Raw genomic sequence first — 22,529 nt, forward strand, 5'->3', positions numbered from 1 at the left:
AAGCACCCCCTAGCTGCCTGAAACGCAGAAGACAGAATGGGACAGCTCTGAGTACAGAGGCAACCAGTGAATGGGGGAAATCACTGCCCCTCCCACCCCACACTTCCTGGGCTTCAGCCTCAGTTTCCCAGTTGCTTCCCTCCCTCCTGGGCCCAGGGCCTCAGTGACTTCCTGGCCCAGGATGGGCTGGTTACTGTTGCTTCCTTCTTTAGTGTCTGCTGGGCCTGGAACTGAAGACTCCAGCATTTCAATCCAACCTTTCGTAAGTTCCCTGTAGCACACAGTCCACCCACTTCCTGACACACAGATACTACCCAGGAAAATTAATTTCTCAGCTGTTGGAGTTCAGAGGAATTTTTTTTGAGGGGGTTGATTGAGGGTCAGGAAAAGAAAACATACATTTTGGTAAAAAGCAAAACGCTAGGAAGAACAAAAAATATGGTTCTTGTAAAATATTAAACTAGTTTATTTTTTAGAAGATTACCCAGGGGTGGGTGTTTAGCCTAGCAGTTGAGTTGCCAGCTAAGGCGTTCATGTCCCACATTAGAATGCTCGGATTCAATCCCACTTCTGGTTCCTGACTCTGGCTTCCTGCTAATACAGATCCTGGAAGGCAGCGGTGATGGCTCAAGCAGTTCAGTTCCTGCCATCCACGTGGGAGACCTGGCTCCCGGCTTCAGTCTGGCCCAACCCAGGCTGTGGTGGGCATCTGGGGAGTGAACCGATGGATGGGAGCTAGTTCTTTCTTGCTCTGCCTCCTAATTTTTTTTTTTTTTAAAAGGCTAACTCACAAGTGCTTTACAATTTTTAGAGACGGCATAGCCTTTGGCATGGAGCAGGCCTGTGTTTCTGTCTGCAGCTGGCTCTGATGCTGAGCAGCTGTTAAGACCTTGAGGAAGTCACTGACTGTCTGAGCCTCAGGATAACCACCTGCCAAGTAAGGTAAGAGCATCCAATGTGACAACGGACACAAAGCCTGACAGCAGCAAACAGCACCTGGTGGCTGCCCCCCCCCCCCCCAGTGGCTCCCAGCTGTGCACCGGGAGTGGACGCCATGGAGTGCTGTGGGAGGGCCCTGCAGAGGTTTCCTCCATTCTCCAGTTGCGCCAGCCTGAAACCGTGCTTCTGAAACTGCCCCTCCAGTCTGCTCTTTCCCTGGGAGTACTGAGTGTTTTCTATTGGGTGCTTTCAGGCCGGGGGCGGGGGGCGGGCCTACAGTCTCCCTGTGCTTTCCACAGGGCAAGGGCACCTTAGGATCTCACGCACAACCAGCAACAAGGGGGCACACAATAAAAAAGTATCCATGGAGCTGGCATTGTAGTACAGTGGGTTAAGCCATGGCTTACAACAATGGCATCCCATAGCAGAGTACTGGTTCAAGTACTGGCTGCTCCACTTCCAATTCAGTTCCTGCTAATGTGTCTGGGAAGGTGGAAGATGGCCCAAGTTTTTGCGTCCCTGCCACCCACATGGCAGACCTGGATGGAGTTCCAGGCTCCTGGCTTCAGCCTGGATCAGGATGGAAGACCCCTCTCTCTGTCATTCTACCTTTCGAAAAGAAAAAAGAAGGGAAGGGGAGGGGAGGGGAAGGGAGGGGAGGGGAGAGAAAAGGAGGGAGGCCGGCGCCACGGCTCACTAGGTTAATCCTCTGCTTTGCGGTGCTGGCACACCGGGTTCTAGTCCCGGTCCAGGCGCCAGATTCTGTCCCGGTTGCCCCTCTTCCAGGCCAGCTCTCTGCTGTGGCCCGGGAGTGCAGTGGAGGATGGCTCAAGTGTTTGGGCCCTGCAACCCATGGGAGACCAGGATAAGTACCTGGCTCCTGCCATCGGATCAGTGCAGTGCGCTGGCCGCAGCACATGGGCCGCAGCAGCCATTGGAGGGTGAACCAACGGCAAAGGAAGACCTTTCTCTCTGTCTCTCTCTCACTGTCCACTCTGCCTGTCAAAAATAAATAAATAAATAAATAAATACGAAAAAAAAAAAAAAAAGAAAAGGAGGGGAAGGGAGGGGAGGGGAGGGGAGAAGAAATCTTTTTAAAAAGCATCCTTCCCTCTTTAGCATCAGAGAGAGTTCAGTTAACTGGGTCCTGGGGTTGTGAGACAACACAACACTGTCAGCCCTGTCACCACCAGGTGTCACTGCCTGCTCTGCCACCAATTTAACTCAGAAAGTACCAGGAACCTGCTGCCCTCTAAATCAATCTTGAGCAGAAAACAATATGAAGCTGAAGGCACACATGTGCAAAAACAGAACCACAAGGGGCCGGCGCCGCGGCTCACTAGGCTAATCCTTCACCTGTGGCGCCGGCACCCCACGTTCTAGACCCAGTTGGGGCACTGGTTCTGTCCCGGTTGCCCCTCTTCCAGGCCAGCTCTCTGCTGTGGCCCGGGAGTGCAGTGGAGGATGGCCCAGGCCCTTAGGCCCTGCACCCGCATGGGAGACCAGGAGAAGCACCTGGCTCCTGGCTTCAGATCAGCGTGGTGCACCGGCCGCAGTGGCCATTGGGGGGGTGAACCAACGGAAAAGGAAGACCTTTCTCTCTTCTCTCTCTCTCACTGTCCACTCTACCTGTCCAAAAAAAAAAAAAAAGAACCACAAGGAATTCCAGCACACATTCCAAACAAATGTGAAATGTGACCATGGAATGTGCTCTCAGTCTCTTTCTCTGGATGTGGAGAGGCTCAAATCAAAATCCACTCTCATCAATGAATCAGGCTTTGAGCTCCATAAATCCACATGCTCAAAGTGCAAAGCCACCTCTTCTTTAGACCGTGCCAACAGATACACACATGTGACCTGATGGTGCCAGGGGGGCCTACTGTGAAAAGCCACACATGAGCTTGAGTCCTCCCCTGGCTTAAGGGGCTTCCTGCTCTGCAGGAGGCCTGCACGTACCCCGAGAGTCGTGTTCTGTTTGTTGTAGCCAGCAAAGTGTAGGATGCTCTCAGTGGCCATGGCCAGCCCTGTGTGCTGAGACAGGCCTGACACCCAGTTCTGATGTTTGTTCAGATATTCCTGCAAAAGAAGAAAAACATGCTATTCCACTGAAAGGGAACAATAAAATGCCATTCTAAGATGTGGAGTGGAGGACAAACCCCAGGTTTTGATCCCAGGCCTACCTCCACTCACCAGCTGTGCAACCTTCACCGACTTCAGGCCCCTCTCACACACTACTGCTCGTCTGAAAATGTGGGCAGGGCCCGATTCCCAAGCAGCCACCACACAAGGGTGCACTGCCACATGGTCAACGGGACAAGACCATTTATTTAGCACATCCTTGCTGGGCACCAGCCATTTGCCAGGTGCTGTGCTGAGTGCTGGCAACAGGTTGTGAAGCCTGGGTGCTCTGTCACTGTGTGGATGGCCTGTGTGGCACCCTGGTTCAGGCCACCTGTCCACCACTGCAGTGCCCCTGTAGCACCTGAGAGGCAGGAGGGAGGGACAAGAGTGTAGAACAAGCACCTGATTCTGTTTGGTCCACCACTGGAAGAAGGGCAGGGGCAAAGGGACACCTGACAGAGCCCAGAGGTGTGTGGGGGCTCCTGCTCTGGGGAGGAGGGGGCCTCGGCCCTCAGGATCACCAACTCCCAGAGGGTATGGGGCACGCCTGGGCCAGACGCAGGCTATGCTGGAACGGCCTCTAGGCCTGGGAAGGATGTTCGGGCGACTCATAAGACCCTTTGCAGTGAAGCGTACACAGCTCTACACCCCAAATTGCACCAGTGACGTTGGGGGATTCCTGGAGCCCCAGAAACCCACTTACGTACCCCCACGGTGAGGGGAAGTGGCTAACAAGGTGAAAAGGGAAGTACACTGGCCAGATCTGATCTGCTATTTAAACTGTACGAACCAAAGGAAATCAGACATTCCCTAAATACTAATAGTGTGAGAAACAGCGCCATCTGAAGAATTCGAGTGTGCACCAAATGGCAAAGGTGGCCTAGATACGAGGACCTGCTCTGTCCAGCCTCACCTGTGGGCCCGTCTCCTCCTAGTCCCCCACCACTCAACTCTCACTGCTCGGCACTTTTGTGGGGCCCAGCCCACAGGCTCCTGCACGGAGCACTTCCAGACGGCCTCAGAGGCCCACAGGGCAGACACCCCGTCCTTCCTGGGCGCCACACACAAATACTTCCAAAATCTGGCTTCACCTTGGAAAGTGGTCCTGAGGTCAGCTTCCAAGCCCCTCCCCACGTCTGCTCCCTGCTGACCAAGACCCCTCCTAGAGGCCTTTTTCTTATCTTTGACTCCTTTCAATGTGACTCTTTCCTCGTATGTCATGTGCCATTTTTGTTCCGTCTCTGCTTGACCGAGTCCAGACAAAGGCTGACCTTGCAGCCTTTCTTGTGTTACACCCCAGGGTCGCTGTCTATAAAGACTCCCCCGCCCCTCCATGTGCAGCCTGGGTGGAGCTGTGGACAGACACAAGTCCCTGTTCAGCCTCCACAGCCCCTGCCGAGCCCATGCTGGGGGCAGAGGTCCAATGAAGGCCCTAGTCTTCAGATGCCAGGGCCTGCTAGCCATCCACACCTACCACACTGTCCACAGCCCCTGAGTCCTGTCACATCCTCTACCCCTTACCCTGTGTCGAGTGGTCAGGTTCTCTGCCCCTCTCCAAAGCCCTGTGACTCTGAGCCTCATAACAAAGTGGCACTCCTTGAGGATATGAGGTGGTGCCACAATCATGCTGGCTCAATGCAGACTTGAGAGGACATGACCTGGTAGCTGAACACCTCTCTGGCAGTGAACGCAAGAACACAGTCAGAAGGCCGTGAGGCCCAGTGCTGAGAGATTCCTGACGGTCACCTGCTCGCTGGCCCCGACCAGCACACTCACCCCTGCAGGTGCTCCAGCACAGCACCGCCACTGAGCACCTGCTGCTCCCAGGCACGGGCCTGCTGCGTCTGGTCTCTGTGCAGGCCCACTGTGCAGTGCTGTCTGGTCTGAGTGCTGTCTATAAAGCTCTCTGGATAGTGCACAGCTCACTGAGAACCTCGGAAGATGCCAAGCAGGTACCTGCAGGTGGGACTTGGTGACTGTGGGCGCCCACTTCATGGCCTCCTGCAGGATCATTCCACAGCGCGCAGCGAAGTCCTTCACAATGCTCTGGAAGGGGAGAGATGGCTTTTCAGAAGTCTGAAATGAGCTCCTCGGGCTGCTGTGGTGACTGATGGGCTGAACTGTGTCTCCTCAAGTTCCTACCCCAAGAGCCTGAGGGTGGGTCTACATTTGGAGGGACAGGGCGGGTGAAGAGGCGGCTGAATGAACAGGCCCTCTGGGTGGACCCTAACCCAATCTGGCTGACGTTCTTACAAGAGGAGGAAATCTGGACACAGGCATACCAGGGATGTGAGCACAGAGGAAGGCCGTGTGGGAACTCACACCGAATGCAGTACCTATAAGCCAAGGACTTGTAACACTGTGGACCTGCAGCACTTAGACGCTTGAGAAGATGATTTCCATTAGTTAAGCCACCAGTGGATGGCACTTTGCCATGACAGCCCCAGCAGACTGACACGACCATGTCTGAGCCCCAGGCTCGTGGGGACAGGAAGCCCACAGCCATACCTGCAGGGCTGTGTGGCAGAATCAACATGATCAATACACCACACTGTCCTGGGACAGTGACTGTAGGAGAAGGCGGGTGACAAGTACAGGAAACAGGCATCACCTCACTGTGTGGGGAAACTCCCCTCTGACAACCTGGTCTGTCTGGGAGGCTGGAGTTGGAATGTGAGCCTGCCCCAGGGTGAAGGAGACCCAAGCAGAGCTGAGTCAATCCCACTACGGCAGGGCCGGCCCAAGTTAGACGCCTGGTACCCCTCCTCGAGTTGAGATACTCTCAGCCCCCTTTATCTGCAGGAGACATGTTCCAAGTTCCTCAGGGGACAGCCTGAATCCATGGAAGTACTATACATATACACACATCCCCTCCCCCAAAAAAGTACACGGAAGATGGAATAAAAAGTCTAAGTTTAGGGGTAGGTATTGTGGCATGGTGGGTTAGACAGCCACATCCTCATCAGCGGTTCTGCTTCTGATCTAGTTTCCTGCTAATGCCCTTGGGAAGGCACAGACGATGGCTCAAGCACTTGGGACCCTGCCACCCACATGGGCGACCCAGATGGCAGTCCCTGGCTTCTGACTTTGGTCTGGCCCAATTCTGGCTGATGTGGCTATTTTGGGGGTGACCCAGTAGATGAATATTCCTGTCAGTTTGCCTTTCAAAAAGATAAATAAAAATAAAATAAAAAATAAAGAAATCCTTTTTTTAAAAAACACGTGAGTTTATTCTGGTACCAAAAAACTTTTTTTAATATACGGAAAATGTGCACAGATTTCAAACTTTCATTTGCACCAAAATTAATTCATACTTTTTAAAGATTTATTTATTTGAAAGCAGAGTTACAGAGAGGCTAAGGCAGGCAGAGGCAGAAAGAGAGAAAGAGAGAGAGAGAGAGAGAGAGAGAGGCAGGCAGGCAGGCGGGGGACGGGGAAGGGAGGGAGAGTGAGAGTTGTCTTCCATCTACTGTTTCACTCCCCAAATGGCCACAAAGGCCAGAGCTGGGCTGATCTGAAGCCAGAACCTATGAGCTTCTTCCCCGTCTCCCACGTGGGTGCAGGGACCCAAAGACTTGGGCCATTTTCCACTGCTTTTTCAGGCCATAACAGAGAGTTGGATTAGAAATGGAGCAGTGGGGACTTGAATCAGCACCCATATGGATGCTGGCACTGTAGGCCACGTCTTTACCTGCTATGCCACAGCGCAGCCCCAAATTAACTCATACTTTTAATTGCATTTTCCATGTACTTTCTGAAGTACCTTTGTGCTGTATTTTCTCCTGTACCTACATACCTGTGCTAGTGTTAAATCTATAAATTAGGCACAATAAGAGATTAAAAATAACAAATAACAATAACACAGGACAACTACAACAAAATACTTGAGTGACAGTTACATAATGTGGTCTGTTACTCTCTCAACTGCCACCAGCAGGTGGTACACACAGCATGATTACTGTGGACTAAGGGCTGACGTGTGCTATGGGAGGGAGAGTGTGACATTTCATCACACTACTCCGGACAGGAATTGTTTATTTCAGGAATTTTCTACTCCTATTTTTGGGCTGTAGTACACAGGGATAAATGACACCACAGCAAAGTACAAGTGCAAATAAGAGGAACGACTGTACTTCCTCTGCCCTTCCCCACACACAGCACAGTGCGAAGCCAAAGCCATGTGACTCCGTTACCATAATAACAAGGTCAAATGCTTGGAGGAAGTGAGGTGGTGTAGATTTGACAGGACAGGAACTGTGTTGTAGCTGAAAAGCTCTTTGGCAGTGAAAGCGAGACTACAGCCAGGAGTCAGCGAGGCCCGGAGGTGAGCATGGGCCTGGAGGACACGCAAGCCTGTACGGGGATCTCAGCACAGCTCATGGCTTCTCTGTGGGATGGGACCACCCACACTGCAAACTGCTGGGGACGGAGGGTCTGCCACACCTCAGGCACCTGCCCTCACACACTTAGGGAATGGTAGTGAAAACAGCCCTTGCTGCGGGACCGCGCTGGGCCTACCTCTCGGGCTTCACACGTGTCGGGAACGGTGATCCGATAGGGGGCGTCGGGGATGTCATAGTAAGGCTGGTCCTTGTGAATGTCCTGCAAGCACAGGGAGACTCCCTCTCCCAAACCGCCTTCCCCAGGCTGCCGCCGCCACATCCCCGACAGGGCCCCCACCACTTCCCACCCTACCACATGTCCATCTGGACAGGCTCCCCAGCTGGCTGGGGCTTACTGCAAACACCAGGGTGGGATTTGGGCCCCATTCCCAACTCAGCAGGTGCAGGGGCTGACACTCACGGCGCTCAGCGACAGCGACAGCGTCTGCAGGATGTCTAGCATGGCCTTCAGGACAGTCCCGCTCCACAGCAGGTGGGGAAACCTGCAGAGAGAGCCGGCTCTCAGGGCCCGTCCCACCTGTGCCTTGGCGGGCACCCCACCTCTGCCGCCTTCCCTTGCACCACTTGTTGCTGGCTGCTCAAAGCGGGGGTCAGGAGGCCCCGAGGCAGGATGCCCCTACCCCAAGACTCTCTGCAGTGAGGTGGGTAGTGAGTGCCAGCTCAGAGATGCTCTCCAGGCCCCGGGCAGTCCCACTCCTCAGGGTCAGACACAGTCTAAGCGGCCTGTTCTGACAACACCAGCTGGCCTGGTTATATAGCAACCAGGCCACAGCCTTTTCTCCCCACAGGACTTCTCACCCTATGGCACAAACAGAAAACAGCAGTAGCTGCCTGACAGCCGCAGGGTAAACACAGGGTGGGGTGGGGGTTTGGCTGGTTAGGACACCCATGTCCCTTATCCGAGTGCCTGGGTTGAGTCCCAGTTCTACTTCCTACTCCAGCTCCCTGCTAATGCACATCCTGGGAAGCAGCAGGTGATGGCCCATCCACATGGGAGACTGGGATGGAGCTCCTTGCTCCCCCAGCTTTGGCCTGGCTCCACTGTTGTGGGCATTTGGTTGGTACATCAGTGAATGGGAGCTCTCTCTTTCTCTGACTCTCAAACAAAAATAAATTAAAAAAAAAATTTTAAGAGAAGATGAAAATGACAGGCTCTGGCAGCCCCATAGCTGCAGGAATGGTATGCCCATGTGGCTGTAACTCATCATGGCCCACTGCTCAGGGAGCCCAGCTCCAACCATGCCAGGTGTGTGTTGGACTGGCTCTCATGGCCCCTGGCTGGCTCTGGACCCACACATAGTCGGCGCTGCTGCCTGGACCCAGCATGTGGCATCTGTGGCAGGCTCGGTGTGCCTGTCTGTTGCCTCTGGCTTTCATGTCTCAGAGACACTGGCCAAGCCCACCTCTGACTGGCCTGCAGACCTGTCCTCGGTGGGTCTGCCCTGGCTCCCAGCACCGAAGGCATGAAGTAGAAAGGGATGAGCATGGGTTTTTGTTTCTAGATGCCCTGAGGACACCAGACCTCTGCCTGTGCCCTTGGCTAGGAGATGGTGGGCTGGGTGGCACCAGGGTGGGATTCGGAGACATAGGGACTGCAGCCCCCTGAATAGTGAGAGACGCGCTCTAACAGTGACAGCCGAGAGTGAGCGGCTCTGTGGCAAACTCACCAACATCCTGTGGGAGCAATGCCTTGGGCATTTTCACTCTGACTCCACTGTTGTCTGTACCGCTGAGTCCGGGTGATTTTCGCTGCATTACGGATCACAGCTGTGTACACACACACACACACACATGCACACACGCGCGCTCAGGCTCCGCGTGAGCAGGAACGTGAACTCACTTATCCACCAGGCCAGACAGGTACTTGTCCGCCACCCTCCGGATCCTCTTGTGAATGTGGTTGAAGTTCACCAGCAGGAACTGCGCGTGCCGCTCCAGCTCCTCCTCATTCTCCTTGGTCTTTGCCTGGAGAGTCAGGAGAGACAGGTGCGCCGGCGCCCTTCGAGGGGCCCCAGAGGACACACACTCACACCCTGGGGACGCTTACTTTGTCCGCCATCATGTTCAGGAAGGCATCAAATACTTTGTCTGCCACGGCAATCACGCACTGCATCATGCCTGGAACGAGAAGGAGGTTTCCGCGGATCAGGCGCAGCAACACAAAGGGTCTGAGCTTGGCTATCTGCAAGTGTTTTCTTTTGAATGATTTTACAGTTGAGAGCTGTCAAAGATGGCCAGGTTCCTGCAGACCCTTCTCTGGCTTCCCCGGATGTTAACACAGGCTGCAACCAAGGCTGCGTTTGCCAAAACTTTAGGCTCCACCTGCATTTTCCCAGTTCTCCCAATCATTTTCCTTCTCCGCGCGAGGAGCCAATTCAGGATGCCTCAGCCTCTGCTGGTTCCTTGCTCGTCCTTGTCTTTTGCCACCTTGACACTTCTGAATACAGGGCTTTTTAAAATTCCCCCCAATTTAATCGTCTGGTGCTCAGATCTGGGGAGAACAGCACTGCGGCCCTTCTTGTCATATCCTGTCAAGGTACATGCCATCAGCATCTCCTATCGCGGCTGGGTTAACTTTGATCGCCTGCTTTCAGGGATAGCTTTCCCTTTCTATTCTCAACTCTTTAGAAGTCAGTCACTGGGTCCAGCCCACACTTAGCACCCAGGAATTAAGTGGTAATCCCTGAAGAGAACTTGTGGATGAGAGTTAAAAATCCCACATCATCTGACCAATACTTGGGTAAGACACTGGGAGGGTATGCAAGATGTCGTTTCTCTTTAAAGCTCTGCTCGCTAGCAGCCGTCAGTGGATTCTGCCTGCAGTGTGGTGGCCGTCCCAGGCTTTCCTATTTTCCTCATCCTATAGAAAGTAGAAACTTACAGGAACTCTTGGGTTTGTCCTTCCTTCTCCAATTCTTGTTCAATGATCTAATATGGACTAGTATGGACTTGTGGAATTTGGCCGCAGAATTTTCAACGCCAGCTACATTTCAAGTCATTGTGTTGGGGCACTGGGGAGTTTTCAATTAGCAGCAATTGTGCCTTGGATGCATCTCATTGGTTATGATACTGCCACTGGGCAAAGCTTGACTCATGGGCATCTTATTCATCAGGTTATAATCCGATACTATCATTATTTTGTTTGCTCACATCATTCCAGCTTTGGGGTTGGCTCCCGTGGCCTGACACTCCCCACGCCTTTTCTGCCCCTTCTCCTTTCTTAGCACATACTTACTTTCTGGCATGACAAAGGACCCCAGGCTCATCTTATATTTCCCTTGTTCCAGCCCTCCCTGAAACAAGCCATTTCTCCAAAGAGCCGCAGTTCCTACACTGGAGACTGGCATTTAGAAACCAAGGTCTGAGCACCAGGCGTGTTCACTGTCACAGAAGCATAAGCAACAGGGCCTTTGGCCTAGAGGTTAAGACACTGTGGCTGGGTCACCCGTAGTCCATGCTGGAGTGCTTGGGTTCGAGTTCCAGTTCCACCCCTGAATCCAGTGTCCTGCTAATGTGCACCCTGAAAGGAAGCAGTGATGGCTCAAGTGGCTGGGCCCCTGCCACTCATTTGGGAGACCTGGATTGAGTTCCTGGCCCTTGGCTTTAGTCTGGTCCTGGCTATTGCAGGCATTAGGGGAATGAATGGGAGCACTGTTTCTTAAAAAACAAAAACAAAAATCACAAAAAGCAACAGAACACCCTGAGAGTGGTAGCCCAGAAGCAAGCATCTTAAGATACATCAATTCATACTCCACAATGCTGTGCTCTACCCAGTGTCTGCCTTTTTTTTTAAATTTTATTTATTTAATGTTCACAGTAATCAGAGGTGGACCGTGCTGAAGCTGGGAGCCTTGTACTTGCTGGGACCCAGGTACTGGGCCACCTTCTGTTGCCTCCCATGGTGCACATTAGCAGGAAGCTGCATTGGAGACAGAGGAGCCAGTACTTAAACCAGGCGCTCGGACAGGGGACAAAGGTGCCCCGAGCGGCAACTTAACTGCTGTGCCAAAGGCCTACCCCACTTGCAGTGTCTTCAACTAGGGGTGGCTAAATAACAGGGCTGTCTTCTGTAACAGCAGAGACTAGGCACGACTACCAACACTGTATCCCTGGGCCCAGCTCAGAGCCTGAGACATAAAAAGGTATTTCACAGCTGTTTGTTACAGGCTGAATGGGTCCTAACACAGCAGTCAGCAGTCTGAAAAGTGTGCCCCAGACAGATGCCTAAGGGTAGAGAGAGGCTGCTTTAAAAAAAAAAAAATTTATTTTATTTGAAAGTCAGAGTTACACAGAGAGAGAAGGAGAGGCAGAGAGAGAGAGAAGGAGAGGCAGAGAGAGAGAGAGAGAGAGGTCTTCCAACTGCTGGTTCTCTTCCCAATTGGCTGCAATGGCTGGAGCTGCACCAATCCTAAGTCAGGAGCCAGGAGCTTCTTCCGGGTCTCCCATGCAGTTACAGGGGTCCAAGGACTTGGGCTGTCTTCTACTGCATTCCCAGGTCATAGCAGAGAGCTGGATGGGAAGTGGAACAGCCAGGACTTGAACCGGCACCCATGTGGGATGCTGGTACTGCAGGTGGCGGTTTTACTGGCTACGCCATAGTGCTGGCCCCAAGAGGCTGCTTTCTTAAGAGGGTGGCTGGGGTGGGTGAAATTTTAGGGATATATATTATAAAATTTTTCCATATAGTTCTCAGGAAACTAAAACTGTATGTTCCCTAATTTAAAATAATCAAATAGCGGCTGGATGCCAATCACTATCACGCAGTAGCACCCAAGGCTGGCTCTGCACTCCCGGTGTACTAACTAGACGGCTGGCAGGTGAGCAGCTCCTGCCCTCACACTCCCACGCAGCCAGCAACACGCGGAGGTGGAGTTCACTCCTGCGCAGAAGAGGCAGGGGTGGCTACACTTTTCATATACCCATCTCCTGGGTCAGTTCTGAAAATGCATGAGTAACAGAGGTCTCCTTCCTAACTACATCTTGGGAGAGAAAAGGAAGGGAACAAACCCAAGAGCTGCATATGTACTGGCTTAACTCAAGTACCACACTCAGAACAAAAATAAACAAACAATTCGAAATCCCCTGGAAGAGCCGAGCATGAAGTGGCGGTGGAGAGCACAACTTTCCCCAGTGCCATTTCACTTCCTCTGAAGACCCCGTAACAGAGGGGCGGGTGAGACTCGCACTTGAAGGGGGTCTCATTCCACCCACGGATGTCCCCTTGGAGGCTGGCAGAACGCGCTAGGTCCTTAGGTCCCTTAGGGACTGGCAGCTTCACATTTTATTTTATTGTTTCCTTCTTAATCTCCCTGCTGGAGCCAAAGCATCTCAGGGTGAGCCAACTGTCTGGCACGACTAGCTGCAAATGGGGGTGGGGTGGGGTGGGGACGGACGGCTCAGCCAGCGACAGACAGCACCTCCTCTCCACCCCAAGCTGGGTGTGTGAGAGCCTCGCAGCGGGAGGCCGCTTCTGGGGTGTTCTCTGCCCTTCCTTCTATAGAAACGGCCACTCTGGCTCACTCCAATCCTTCCAGCAGAGGGAACTTCTAAAACCCTCACCTCCTCCTTCCTGGCCAACCCCACTGGTTCCCAGCTGCAGAAAAAAATCCAAACACCTCATTCCCTGGCTGGGGTGCAGCAGTGTGAAGGGCTCTGTGAAGGGCTTTTTGGATCAAAGTCTTCTATGAAACAGCATCTCAAGAGTCCCTAGAGTGGCTTTTTAAAACACATTTTCTTCAAGCATTGGTTTTTCAACCCAGGGGAAAAAACAGTAGCCAAAGTACCTGGCGATAACTTCACTACAAGAACGAACTGACAGATTCATCAATGTGCCAACAGCTTCAGGCATGAAAAAGAAGGACTTCTGGCATCAACTACTCACTAGTAGTTGTACTTAATTGATAACTAAATTTGTTCATGTTAAGACTTTATTAATCAGGGTCGGTGCTGTGGCGTAGCGGATAAAGCTGCCACCTGCAGAGCCGGCATCCCATATGGGCATTGGTTCGAGTCCCAGCTGCTCCTCTTCTGATCCAGCTCTCTGCTGTGGCCTGGGCAAGCAGTAGAAGATGGCCCAAGTCCTTGGACCCCTGCACCTGCGGAGAGACCTGGAAGAAGCTCCTGGCATTGGATTGGCTGAGCTCCAGCCATTGTGTCCAATTGGGGAATGAACCAGAGATGGAAGACCTCTCTCTGTCTCTGGCTCTCCTTCTCTCTCTGTGTAACTCTGACTTTCAAATAAATAAAATAATTCTTTAAAAAAAAGAATTAATCATTATTCCTCAAAAATTGTGTCTATACTGTTAATCAAAAATTTGTGGATTCTACCCAATTCCACTGCATATTTAAACATGATCACAAAAACTAATCAAATTACTGTAAGCATTTAATTAAACCAGGTTTAATATTTCAACATCTCAATTTGTTTAAAACCTTATGAATTAGACATATTAGTCTCCTTAAACTAAAATTGGTCAAAAAGTGTTTGTATCACTCATTTAACCTTTTTCTTTGCTGTCTCCATTTCACTACCTCTTTTTCTTAGGCTAAACTTTTCCAAAACTCTAGTGTGAGTCCTTTGAAATGTTTAAAAATTGAGGTACAACTTGCACATATGGCAATTCACAAACATCACGGGTTTAATCTGAGGACAGGAAACAACTGTATTCACCCACTGAGGCACCACCCGGACGAGATGCAGAACATTTCCACCCCTCTGCCGACTGTGTGTCCCTGGCCAGTGTCTGGTGCCTTCCCAGAGTTCCCGTCACTTTTCTGTCCTCTGGGTCGGGACCGCTGACAGCCGAGGCCCTCTGTGCATGACGCTGCTGCTAGGACTGTGTTTCATACAGAGTTCCACATCCTGGCGTGTTCCCAGAAACGGCACAGGGCCTGGCCTGCCGCCCGGCGGCCCTGAATGGGTTCTCTCCCTACTCTGCAGGGCTACTGGGGTGTGCAGACGCTCACAATGAGGGCTGAGCTCACTGCCAGCTCTCCGTGGAAGCTTCAGTGCACAAGCATCCGTCACTGGCTATTCTGTGGAACTGGATGCCCACTGGACACCCTTTCTGCCTGGTCACTGAGGCCAACGGTCACAGTCCCCCTGGTGCTGGTGCTGGAACTGTATTTAGACCGTGTGGCTCTTTCCTGGTGTCTTCCCTCTTCCCAGCTTATAAAAAAGAGAAACAGCTACATGTTCCCACTTCACAAAGACTTAATGGAAGAAACAAACATCATGTGTGTGTAATTAGCTCTCCATTCTGCATCCCTGGATGCAACCAACTGTAGGCCGAAAATATCTGGGAAAAAAAATTATGCCTATACTGAACATGCGTAGACTTTCATGTCATTATTCTTTTAATAATATGGTATAACAATTATTCACATAGTACTACATTAGGTTATTAGAAGCAATCTGGAGATGATCAAAGAATACGGCAGGATATATGCAGATCATATGCAAACACTTTGCCATTTTATATAAGGCAGAGAGCATGAGCATGAGCATGGTGGTTTTCGGTATCAACGGAGTCCTGGTACCAGACCTCCAAAGATACTAGGGGATGCCTGCATTCATCCTTTCGTAATTACAACCATCTTCTGTTTTCTGTTAAGTTTTGCTTATTTTAGAGTACCATTATGAATTCATACTTCCTAGGATAAATTTCTTTCAAATAAGTAAAGTATTAAGAATGTCTTACTTATGTTCACATTAAGCTAATCTGTCCACCAAGGGTTCCTTTAAATTGGTCCCCCTGGTCCTCCCAGCCTGCTCCTGACATATACAAAGCATGGAGTGCTCTGCCAACAGCAAGGTCCTCCAAGTCCAACAATGTGAGTGGCCCTGCAGGCCAGCACTGGGGCCCAAGTCTGGGTGCTAGTGCACACTCGAGCATGGGTGGTGGGCTGCTTCTGCATGGGCCCCTCACACCAGCGGCAGGGCTGGAAAAAGGTCATTTTTAAGCTTATATGCTTCCTACTGGTCTTTTCAATGCACACAACTGCCTAATGTATATAACCACCTAAACTATTTTTTCCAAGCAGACAAAAAGCATGAAGCAGCATTCCTTTTCATCCCATGAAAGCGCAATTGATCATGCAAATACCATAATAATAAGCTTACCCGATTTGTCTTTCTGAATAGCTTTATCCTCAAAGTAGCAGAACATTACCTGGAAGCGGTCAGGATCTGTTGAACGCAGTACCCTAACAAGGAGAACAGTTTTAAACTAAATTGTGGAAAACCCAGGCCCTCCCTGTCACATATCTGATACTGCCCAGAACTGGTGGGGCTGCAGGAACACAGGTCTCCATCAATTTACAGGATCACACACCCATGTGAACACTCTGCAGGGTCACGGTGACATGCACCACTGATCACAAATCCCCCCCCCCCCCTTTTTTTTTGACAGGCAGAGTGGACAGTGAGAGAGACAGAAAGGTCTTCCTTTTTCCGCTGGTTTACCCCCCAAGTAGCCGCTACGGCCGGTGCGTTGCGGCCGGCACGCTATGCTGATTCGACTGGAAGAGGAGCAGCTGGGACAGAATCCGCTGCCCCAACCAGGACTAGAACCTGGTGTGCTGGCGCCGCAGGCGGAGGATTAGCCTAGTGAGCCACGGCGCTGGCCAAATTCCCTTATTTTCAACCAGCAACCCTACCACAAGGATATACCCTCAGGGTTATATCCTCAAATGGCTGCAAAAGCCAAGTCCGGGCCAGGAGCCAGAAACTCCATCCGGGCTCCCATGTGGGTGGCAGGGCCACAAGCACTCAGGCCATCATGTGCTGACTTCCTAGGTGCTAAAGGAAGCAGATGAATCAGAGAAGTAGAGCAGCTGGGGCTTGAACCAGCACTCTGATATGGGATGCTGGTGAGACAAGCTATAGCTTAAACCCACTGCACCACAACGCTGGCCCCTGACATTATTACTTTTACAGGAAAAAAATACCTTTAATCTGAGGGAGAAAAGGAAAGAAATGAGTGTACTTTGGTTCAACCACAGCTCCCCTACCATTGACCTCCATGCAGCTTTTCAAGAGTTAAGCCTCAGACCGGTGCTGTGGCACAGCAGGTTAACGCCCTGGCCTGGGGCACCGGCATCCCATACGGATGCCGGTTCAAGTCCCAGCTGCTCCTCTTCCAATCCACCTCTCTGCTATGGCCTGGGAAACCAGTAGAAGATGGCCCAAGTCCTTGGGCTCCTGCACCTGCATGTGAGACCTGGAAGAAGCTCCTGGCTCCTGGCTTTGGATTGGCACAGCTCCAGCCGTTGTGGCCAATTGGGGAATGAACCATCGGATGGAAGACACTCACACTCTCTCTCTCTCTCTTTCTCTCTCCCCCTCTCTCTCTCTCCCCCTCTCTTCTTTCTGTGTAACTCTGACTTTCAAATAAATAAATCTTAAAAAAAAAAAAAAAAAAAGAGTTAAGCTTCACTGGGGTAGGCCAGGTGGCAGGAAGCACGCGCCTCCTCGAGTGCTCATGTTTACACGGCTTAACTTGACTTCCCACGTTTTCCACTTGGTGGTTTAAAGCTCTCCTAATGACCAGGGGCTGGGGAAGCTAAGCCAGGTTCTTGCCCGAGGCTTTGGAGTTGTCTCTCCAGACTAGGACACGGCTCTCAGGGACCTGGCAGGCAGCCCAGGCTGGGGCAGGGATCATGTAGCTGCCTGTGGGTTGGCCTCTTAGTATCCTTGTCTGCCAGTAACTCGGAATCTGTCCTAAGAACCTGAGACCAGCACTCGGGGCACTGGCTCCCATGGGGAGGCTGGAGCCAGGCCTGCCTTGGAGCACATGAGCTTGAGGGGGTCTGGAGACATCTCTTCAGCCATCCACACTAGGGTTAAAACCATGGCTTTGCTCTGTTTTCGTTCTGGCTTTTCTTTGAAAACATACTCTTAGCAAAAAAAAAAAAAAAAAAAAGAGAGAGAGAGAGTATAAGGGGCTACATTAATATGCTACAGGGGATGGTGGTGAGGTCAGTGACTTCTTTTCCCTTGTACTAATAATGGAAGGTTTTGTGCAATGTTCCCAAATGACTTTTACAGCTGAGAATTTAGAAAAAAATTGTATAATGAAAATAGAAAAGAAAGTCAAAATTCCCTAGATTCTGTGGGGCTCTGGGGAGAATGAGTAATTAGTTTTCGAATTATGCTCTGCCCTCTGGCTGCTGAGAGGAGCAAAGGGGATTGGGGTGGGGGGGGGGAAGAGGCCTGCACTCCCACTCAACCAAAACACCTATATCTTTTTTACATTCAAGTAAGCTACTTCTTACCAGAGTGTTTCATGGCACCAAAGAAGGGTTAAAAAAAATGTTTTCCAAAATTGTCTCCTTTTAAGAACTTACACTGTTCTTTCTCAAATCACTTGGAAAAGAAATTATCATTTGGTTTATTGCAGCCTTCCTGTGACAAACAAGCTAGGTGTAATGTGACCATCACAGATGACAGACAGCATCGCTTTGTTAAGCTATCATATTTGGGCACGGTCCTAGGGTGCCTCAGGCCCTCCCACAGTGGGTCTGCAGGACCCATGCTGGCCAACTCCAGGCAGCTGGGCTCTGGGCACCTCGGCTGCTTTCTCCAGTCTTCACTTGGGACAGGCTGCAGGGCACAGTGCTTAGGAGACTGACTGCCTGGGTTTCAATCCACATCAGGGATTAACCCTTGAGCAATTAACGGCTTAGTATCTCCATCTCCTCGTCTGTAGGAGTATGTAACAGTGCCCACCTCACAGGACTGCTGGAGGACGAGTGCATCAACACGGGTAACTCAGCACAATGCCTGGTGCAGCCTGAGCACTAAGTCCACGCTAGCTCCCGATGTTACTGTGGCGGCAATCAGACTTGTTAGGATGGCCGCGCTCACAGGTGCACCCTAAGCGTTAGGCCACCTGCAGGACTGTGAGGATGCCAGTCTCCCACATCGCACCTGCTGATGTACCCAACTATGGACCAGCTCAGTGAGAGCTGGCTCCTCAGCAGGGCCCTTGTCCGATCAGGGATCGGGGACTGAGTTTGTGGCTGTGACTGCTCAGCAGTCTCCTGCCTGTGAGAGAGGGGCTGGTGAAGTTTAGACACCGGGATGTGTTGTCAACATGGTGTTTGGCACTCAGGAAGAAGGGGTGCTTTGCACTTGTGTGGAAGGGTAGTAGAAACAAGTGCCACGGCTAGAAGGACGTCAGAGAGGAACACCTGCTCCATGGTGGATGGGCATGGGGGTACGGGCTTGCGTACCTCATGTACTCCAGCCGGTACACAGACAGGAGATAGGTGGACATGGCGAAGTCCAGCTTGCTGATGAGGGCGGACACTTCAGGAGCGGGGTCCAGCAGGTTGATGATGGTGCTGCGGAGCTCGCTCAGCTCAGCCTGCGGGGAGACGGGACGATGAACAGAGCCGCCAGAGCGTTCCACACGACGGCGGCACCGCGCAGACAAGAGGAGAAGCCGTACGGGGGTGACCGTGTCGTTCTTCATGGCTGAGTTGTACTGCAGCACAGACCGCAGCGGCTCCTTGCTGGGGAAGGTGAGCAGGGGGGACTTGGTGGCTATCTCACAGACGCCCTCGTACCACTCTTCTGGCCAGAGTCCTGTGAGAGAGCGAATGCAAACGGAGACAGTTGCCATGGCTGGGCAGCACTGCGCTGGCGTACATGCTGACTGTTTCTAGAGGTGTGGCTCTGTTGAGGCAATTATCCCAAAACAGGGCACAGGAATGCGGCTGGGAGAAAGCATCTAGCCCAGCAGTTAGGATGCACCGTCCCACGCTGGAGTGCCTGGTTCATTCTCAGCTCCAGCTTCTGCCAATGTGCACTCAGGAGCAGCAGATGAAGGCTCAGGTAATCGAGTCCCCATCACCGACATGGGAGGCCTGGATTGAGTTCCTGGCTCCCAGCTCTGGTCCTAGCCTAGTCCCTGGCCATTGTGGACAATTGGGGAGTGAACCAGAGGAAGAAATCTCTTGCTGTCTCTTTATTTACTTGTTTAAAAGCTTTTATTTGTTCTAGAGACACAGTTAGAGAGAGAAGGAGAAGGAGGGAGAGGGAGAGAGGGAGAGAGGGAGAGAGGGAGAGAGGGAGAGAGGGAGAGAGGGAGAGAGGGAGAGAGAGAGATATCGATCTTCTATCTGCTGATTCACTCCCCAAATGGCTCCAACAACCAGAGCCAGGCCAGGCCAAAGCCAGGAGCCAGGAGCCAGGAAACTCATTCAGGTCTCCCACGTGGGTGCAGGGGCCCAAGGACTTGGGCCATCCTCCACTGCCTTCTCAGGCACATTTGCAGAGAGCTGGATTGGAAATGGAGTAGCTGGAACTTGAACTGGAGCCCATATGGGACACCAGCCCTGTGGGTTGTGGCATAACCCACTGCACCACAGTACTGACAGCTATTTACTTATTTTTAATTAAAGATTTATTTACTTATTCAAAAACCAGAGCAATGAAGAGAGAGGGAGAGAAAGAGAGAGAGACAGGTGTCTTCCATCTGCTGGTTCACTCCTCAAATAGCTGCAACAGCCAGGTCTTGGTCAAGCTAAGCCAGGAACTCCATCCTGGTTTCCTCCCTGGGTATCAGGGGCCCAACCACTTGGGCCATCTGGATTGGAAGAGGAGTAATCAGACTTGAACTGTTGCTCTGATATGGGATACCTGCATAGCAAGCAGCAGTTTAACTTACCATGTCCCAATACTAGCCCTCAAATCTTTTTTTTTTTTTTTTAAGATTTATTTGAAATTCAGAGTTACACACACACAGAGAGAGAGAGAGAGAGAGAGAGAGAGAGAGAGAGAGAGAGAGAGGTCTTCCATCCACTGGGTCACTCCCCAATTGGCCACAACATCCGGAGCTGTGCTAATCTGAAGCCAGGAGCCAGGAACAACTTCTGGGTCTCCCAAATGGGTGCAGGGGCCCAAGGACTTGGGCCATCTTCTGCTGCTTTCCCAGGCCACAGCAGAGAGCTGGATGGGAAGTGGAGCAGCCAGGACTCGAACTGGCACCCAGATGGGATACCAGCACTGCAGGCGGCGGCTTTACCTGCTACGCCACAGTGCCGGGCCCCTCAAATACATTTTTAAAAATGTAAAACTTCCTACCTTGGGCGGCTTTTCCCTTCCTCATGTGGTATTCTCAGTCCCCTAAGCTCCATCGGGGAAGTATGTTTGCAGCTGCATTTGGTCTCACTCACTGTTCATGGTCATGACGAGGAAGACCTGCCTACCTCTGTTTCCACTGGAGAGGGATCGTCCCCTACCTGACCCTTCTACAGCAAACCCCATCAGGACGGAGTAGAGCCAGAAGTCCCGGAAGAGCTTCTGTAACCGAGGTTTGGCTTCCTTGATGGGCGGCAATCGTCGAGTAAGCTGAGGCACAGAGGGGAAAGCAAGAAAGCAGGTTATTTGCTTACATACCTTAACACCTGTAGGTGTAGATTAACCCAGACTCGTGCTCCAAGACTATTCCCGGGGACTCGCGCAGTCAGAATGGGTAGGAAAAGGCACACTGAGCAGCGACAGATGCTTATCGATAATACTGCCAATCAATGGTTTGTTTGTTCATCCATTCAGCCATGCACTGAGTTCCTACCGTGCACCCAGCACTGTGCAAGGGAGGTAAAGAGCTGCATTCCTGCACTCCAAGGGCTTTCTATCCAGTGTGGAGGCAGGTACGCACACAATCACAGCACAGGGCAGACTTCTTGGAGAAGGTGCCATGGGTTTCAAACTGACAGGCGAATGAGGTAAGTCCCTGATGAGGGGCATCAAGTGTGAAGCCAGGGCTGAAGAGGGCAGGAAGCACTTGGGAAAAGGCAATGGACAGGGGCTGGTACTCAGAGGGAGAGGAGCGATCAGGGCAGCCCAGAGATCGACCGTGAGAAACCTTGTGGGCTGAGAAGTGGTTTTCAAATCTTGATTTTTTAGGGGTATAACTTCTTCCAAAAGTATCTTAGGCAGAGTCCCTGACATGTAAAACAGGTAGAGGCGGAGCTGCTTGGCAGCAGGTGTGACGTGCTGAAGCTTCACAGCTCTGCTCCCCTTGGTATCCTGCCGTGAGGCGAGCCCAGGAGAGTTACATACAATGGCGAAATCTGTGCACCACACCCAGCTGGGCAGGTCAGTCCTCACAGAACCCCCAGCAGAGGTCGAGCCTCTGTACAGCGACCATCTGCCTGCAGGGAGGGGTTTTGTGATCCAAGCACAGTATGGGCCAGGCCTGGCCAGGGATGCAGAGGTGGAACCAATGACAATGCTCGTGGAGGGCACATTCACACTTAGCTGTAGAACTACGAATGGGCGCATGCCTTCCTGAAAGCAATTTTGCAATATTCATCAAAAATTGTAAATGTCCCCCAACCTGTTTCACCCAAAATCTCATCTATAGGAATCTATCCAAAAATATTCATTGATTTGGGCACAAAAATGTTGTAGTATTTGTTTTTAACACTGAAACAAATGGAAAAACACTAAATGCCTACCCAAAGGGGGAATTTAAGTAAGTTACAGTATATTAACAATCATCTTTTCCAAGACTATCTAGTATACAGGTAGAATCCACAATATTTCAGGTGAAAAAAATGCCAGATGTAGGCTGGCGCCGTGGCTCAATAGGCTAATCCTCTGCCTGCGGCGCCGGCACACCGGGATCTAGGCGCCAGATTCTGTCCCGGTTGTTCCTCTTCCAGTCCAGCACTCTGCTGTGGCCCGGGAGTGCAATGGAGGATGGCCCAGGTCCTTGGGCCCTGCACCCGCATGGGAGACCGGGAGGAAGCACCTGGCTCCTGGCTTCGGATTAACGCGGTGTGCTGGCCACAGTGCGCCGGCCACAGTGCGCTGGCCGCAGTGGCCATTGTGCGGTGAACCAATGGAAAAGGAAGACCTTTCTCTCTCTCTCTCTCTCTCACTGTCTAACTCTGCCTGTCAAAAAAAAAAAAAAAGCCAGATGTATAAATATGATGTAGATTTAAAAAAAATATGGTCAGAATAGATATGCATAGAACAAAGATGGGGGAAAATAGCTATGTATTATTAGTTGATTATTTCTGGATCGCCTACTTTTATCTTTAACTTTATAT

The 22,529-nt window shown here is 51.5% G+C and overlaps 1 protein-coding gene across 3 annotated transcripts in view; it reads right to left on the reverse strand.

Annotated features, from left to right (window-relative positions):
* Positions 1–22,529, reverse strand: part of PI4KA (phosphatidylinositol 4-kinase alpha) — a 144,196-nt gene that overhangs the window by 34,875 nt on the left and 86,792 nt on the right. For all 3 annotated transcript variants that reach the window (XM_051826728.2, XM_051826727.2, XM_051826729.2), the window contains exons 20-29: positions 20,712–20,820; positions 18,917–19,053; positions 18,699–18,832; positions 15,586–15,668; positions 9,511–9,581; positions 9,304–9,428; positions 7,864–7,945; positions 7,579–7,662; positions 5,017–5,106; positions 2,896–3,015 (exon numbers count right to left, since the gene is read on the reverse strand). In XM_051826728.2, coding sequence (XP_051682688.2) covers positions 2,896–3,015; positions 5,017–5,106; positions 7,579–7,662; positions 7,864–7,945; positions 9,304–9,428; positions 9,511–9,581; positions 15,586–15,668; positions 18,699–18,832; positions 18,917–19,053; positions 20,712–20,820 — 1,035 coding nt within the window. The remainder of the gene's footprint in view (positions 1–2,895; positions 3,016–5,016; positions 5,107–7,578; positions 7,663–7,863; positions 7,946–9,303; positions 9,429–9,510; positions 9,582–15,585; positions 15,669–18,698; positions 18,833–18,916; positions 19,054–20,711; positions 20,821–22,529) is intronic.

The sequence above is a fragment of the Oryctolagus cuniculus genome, chromosome 21, assembly GCF_964237555.1.
Source record: "Oryctolagus cuniculus chromosome 21, mOryCun1.1, whole genome shotgun sequence".
NCBI classification, from domain to species: Eukaryota; Metazoa; Chordata; class Mammalia; order Lagomorpha; family Leporidae; genus Oryctolagus; species Oryctolagus cuniculus.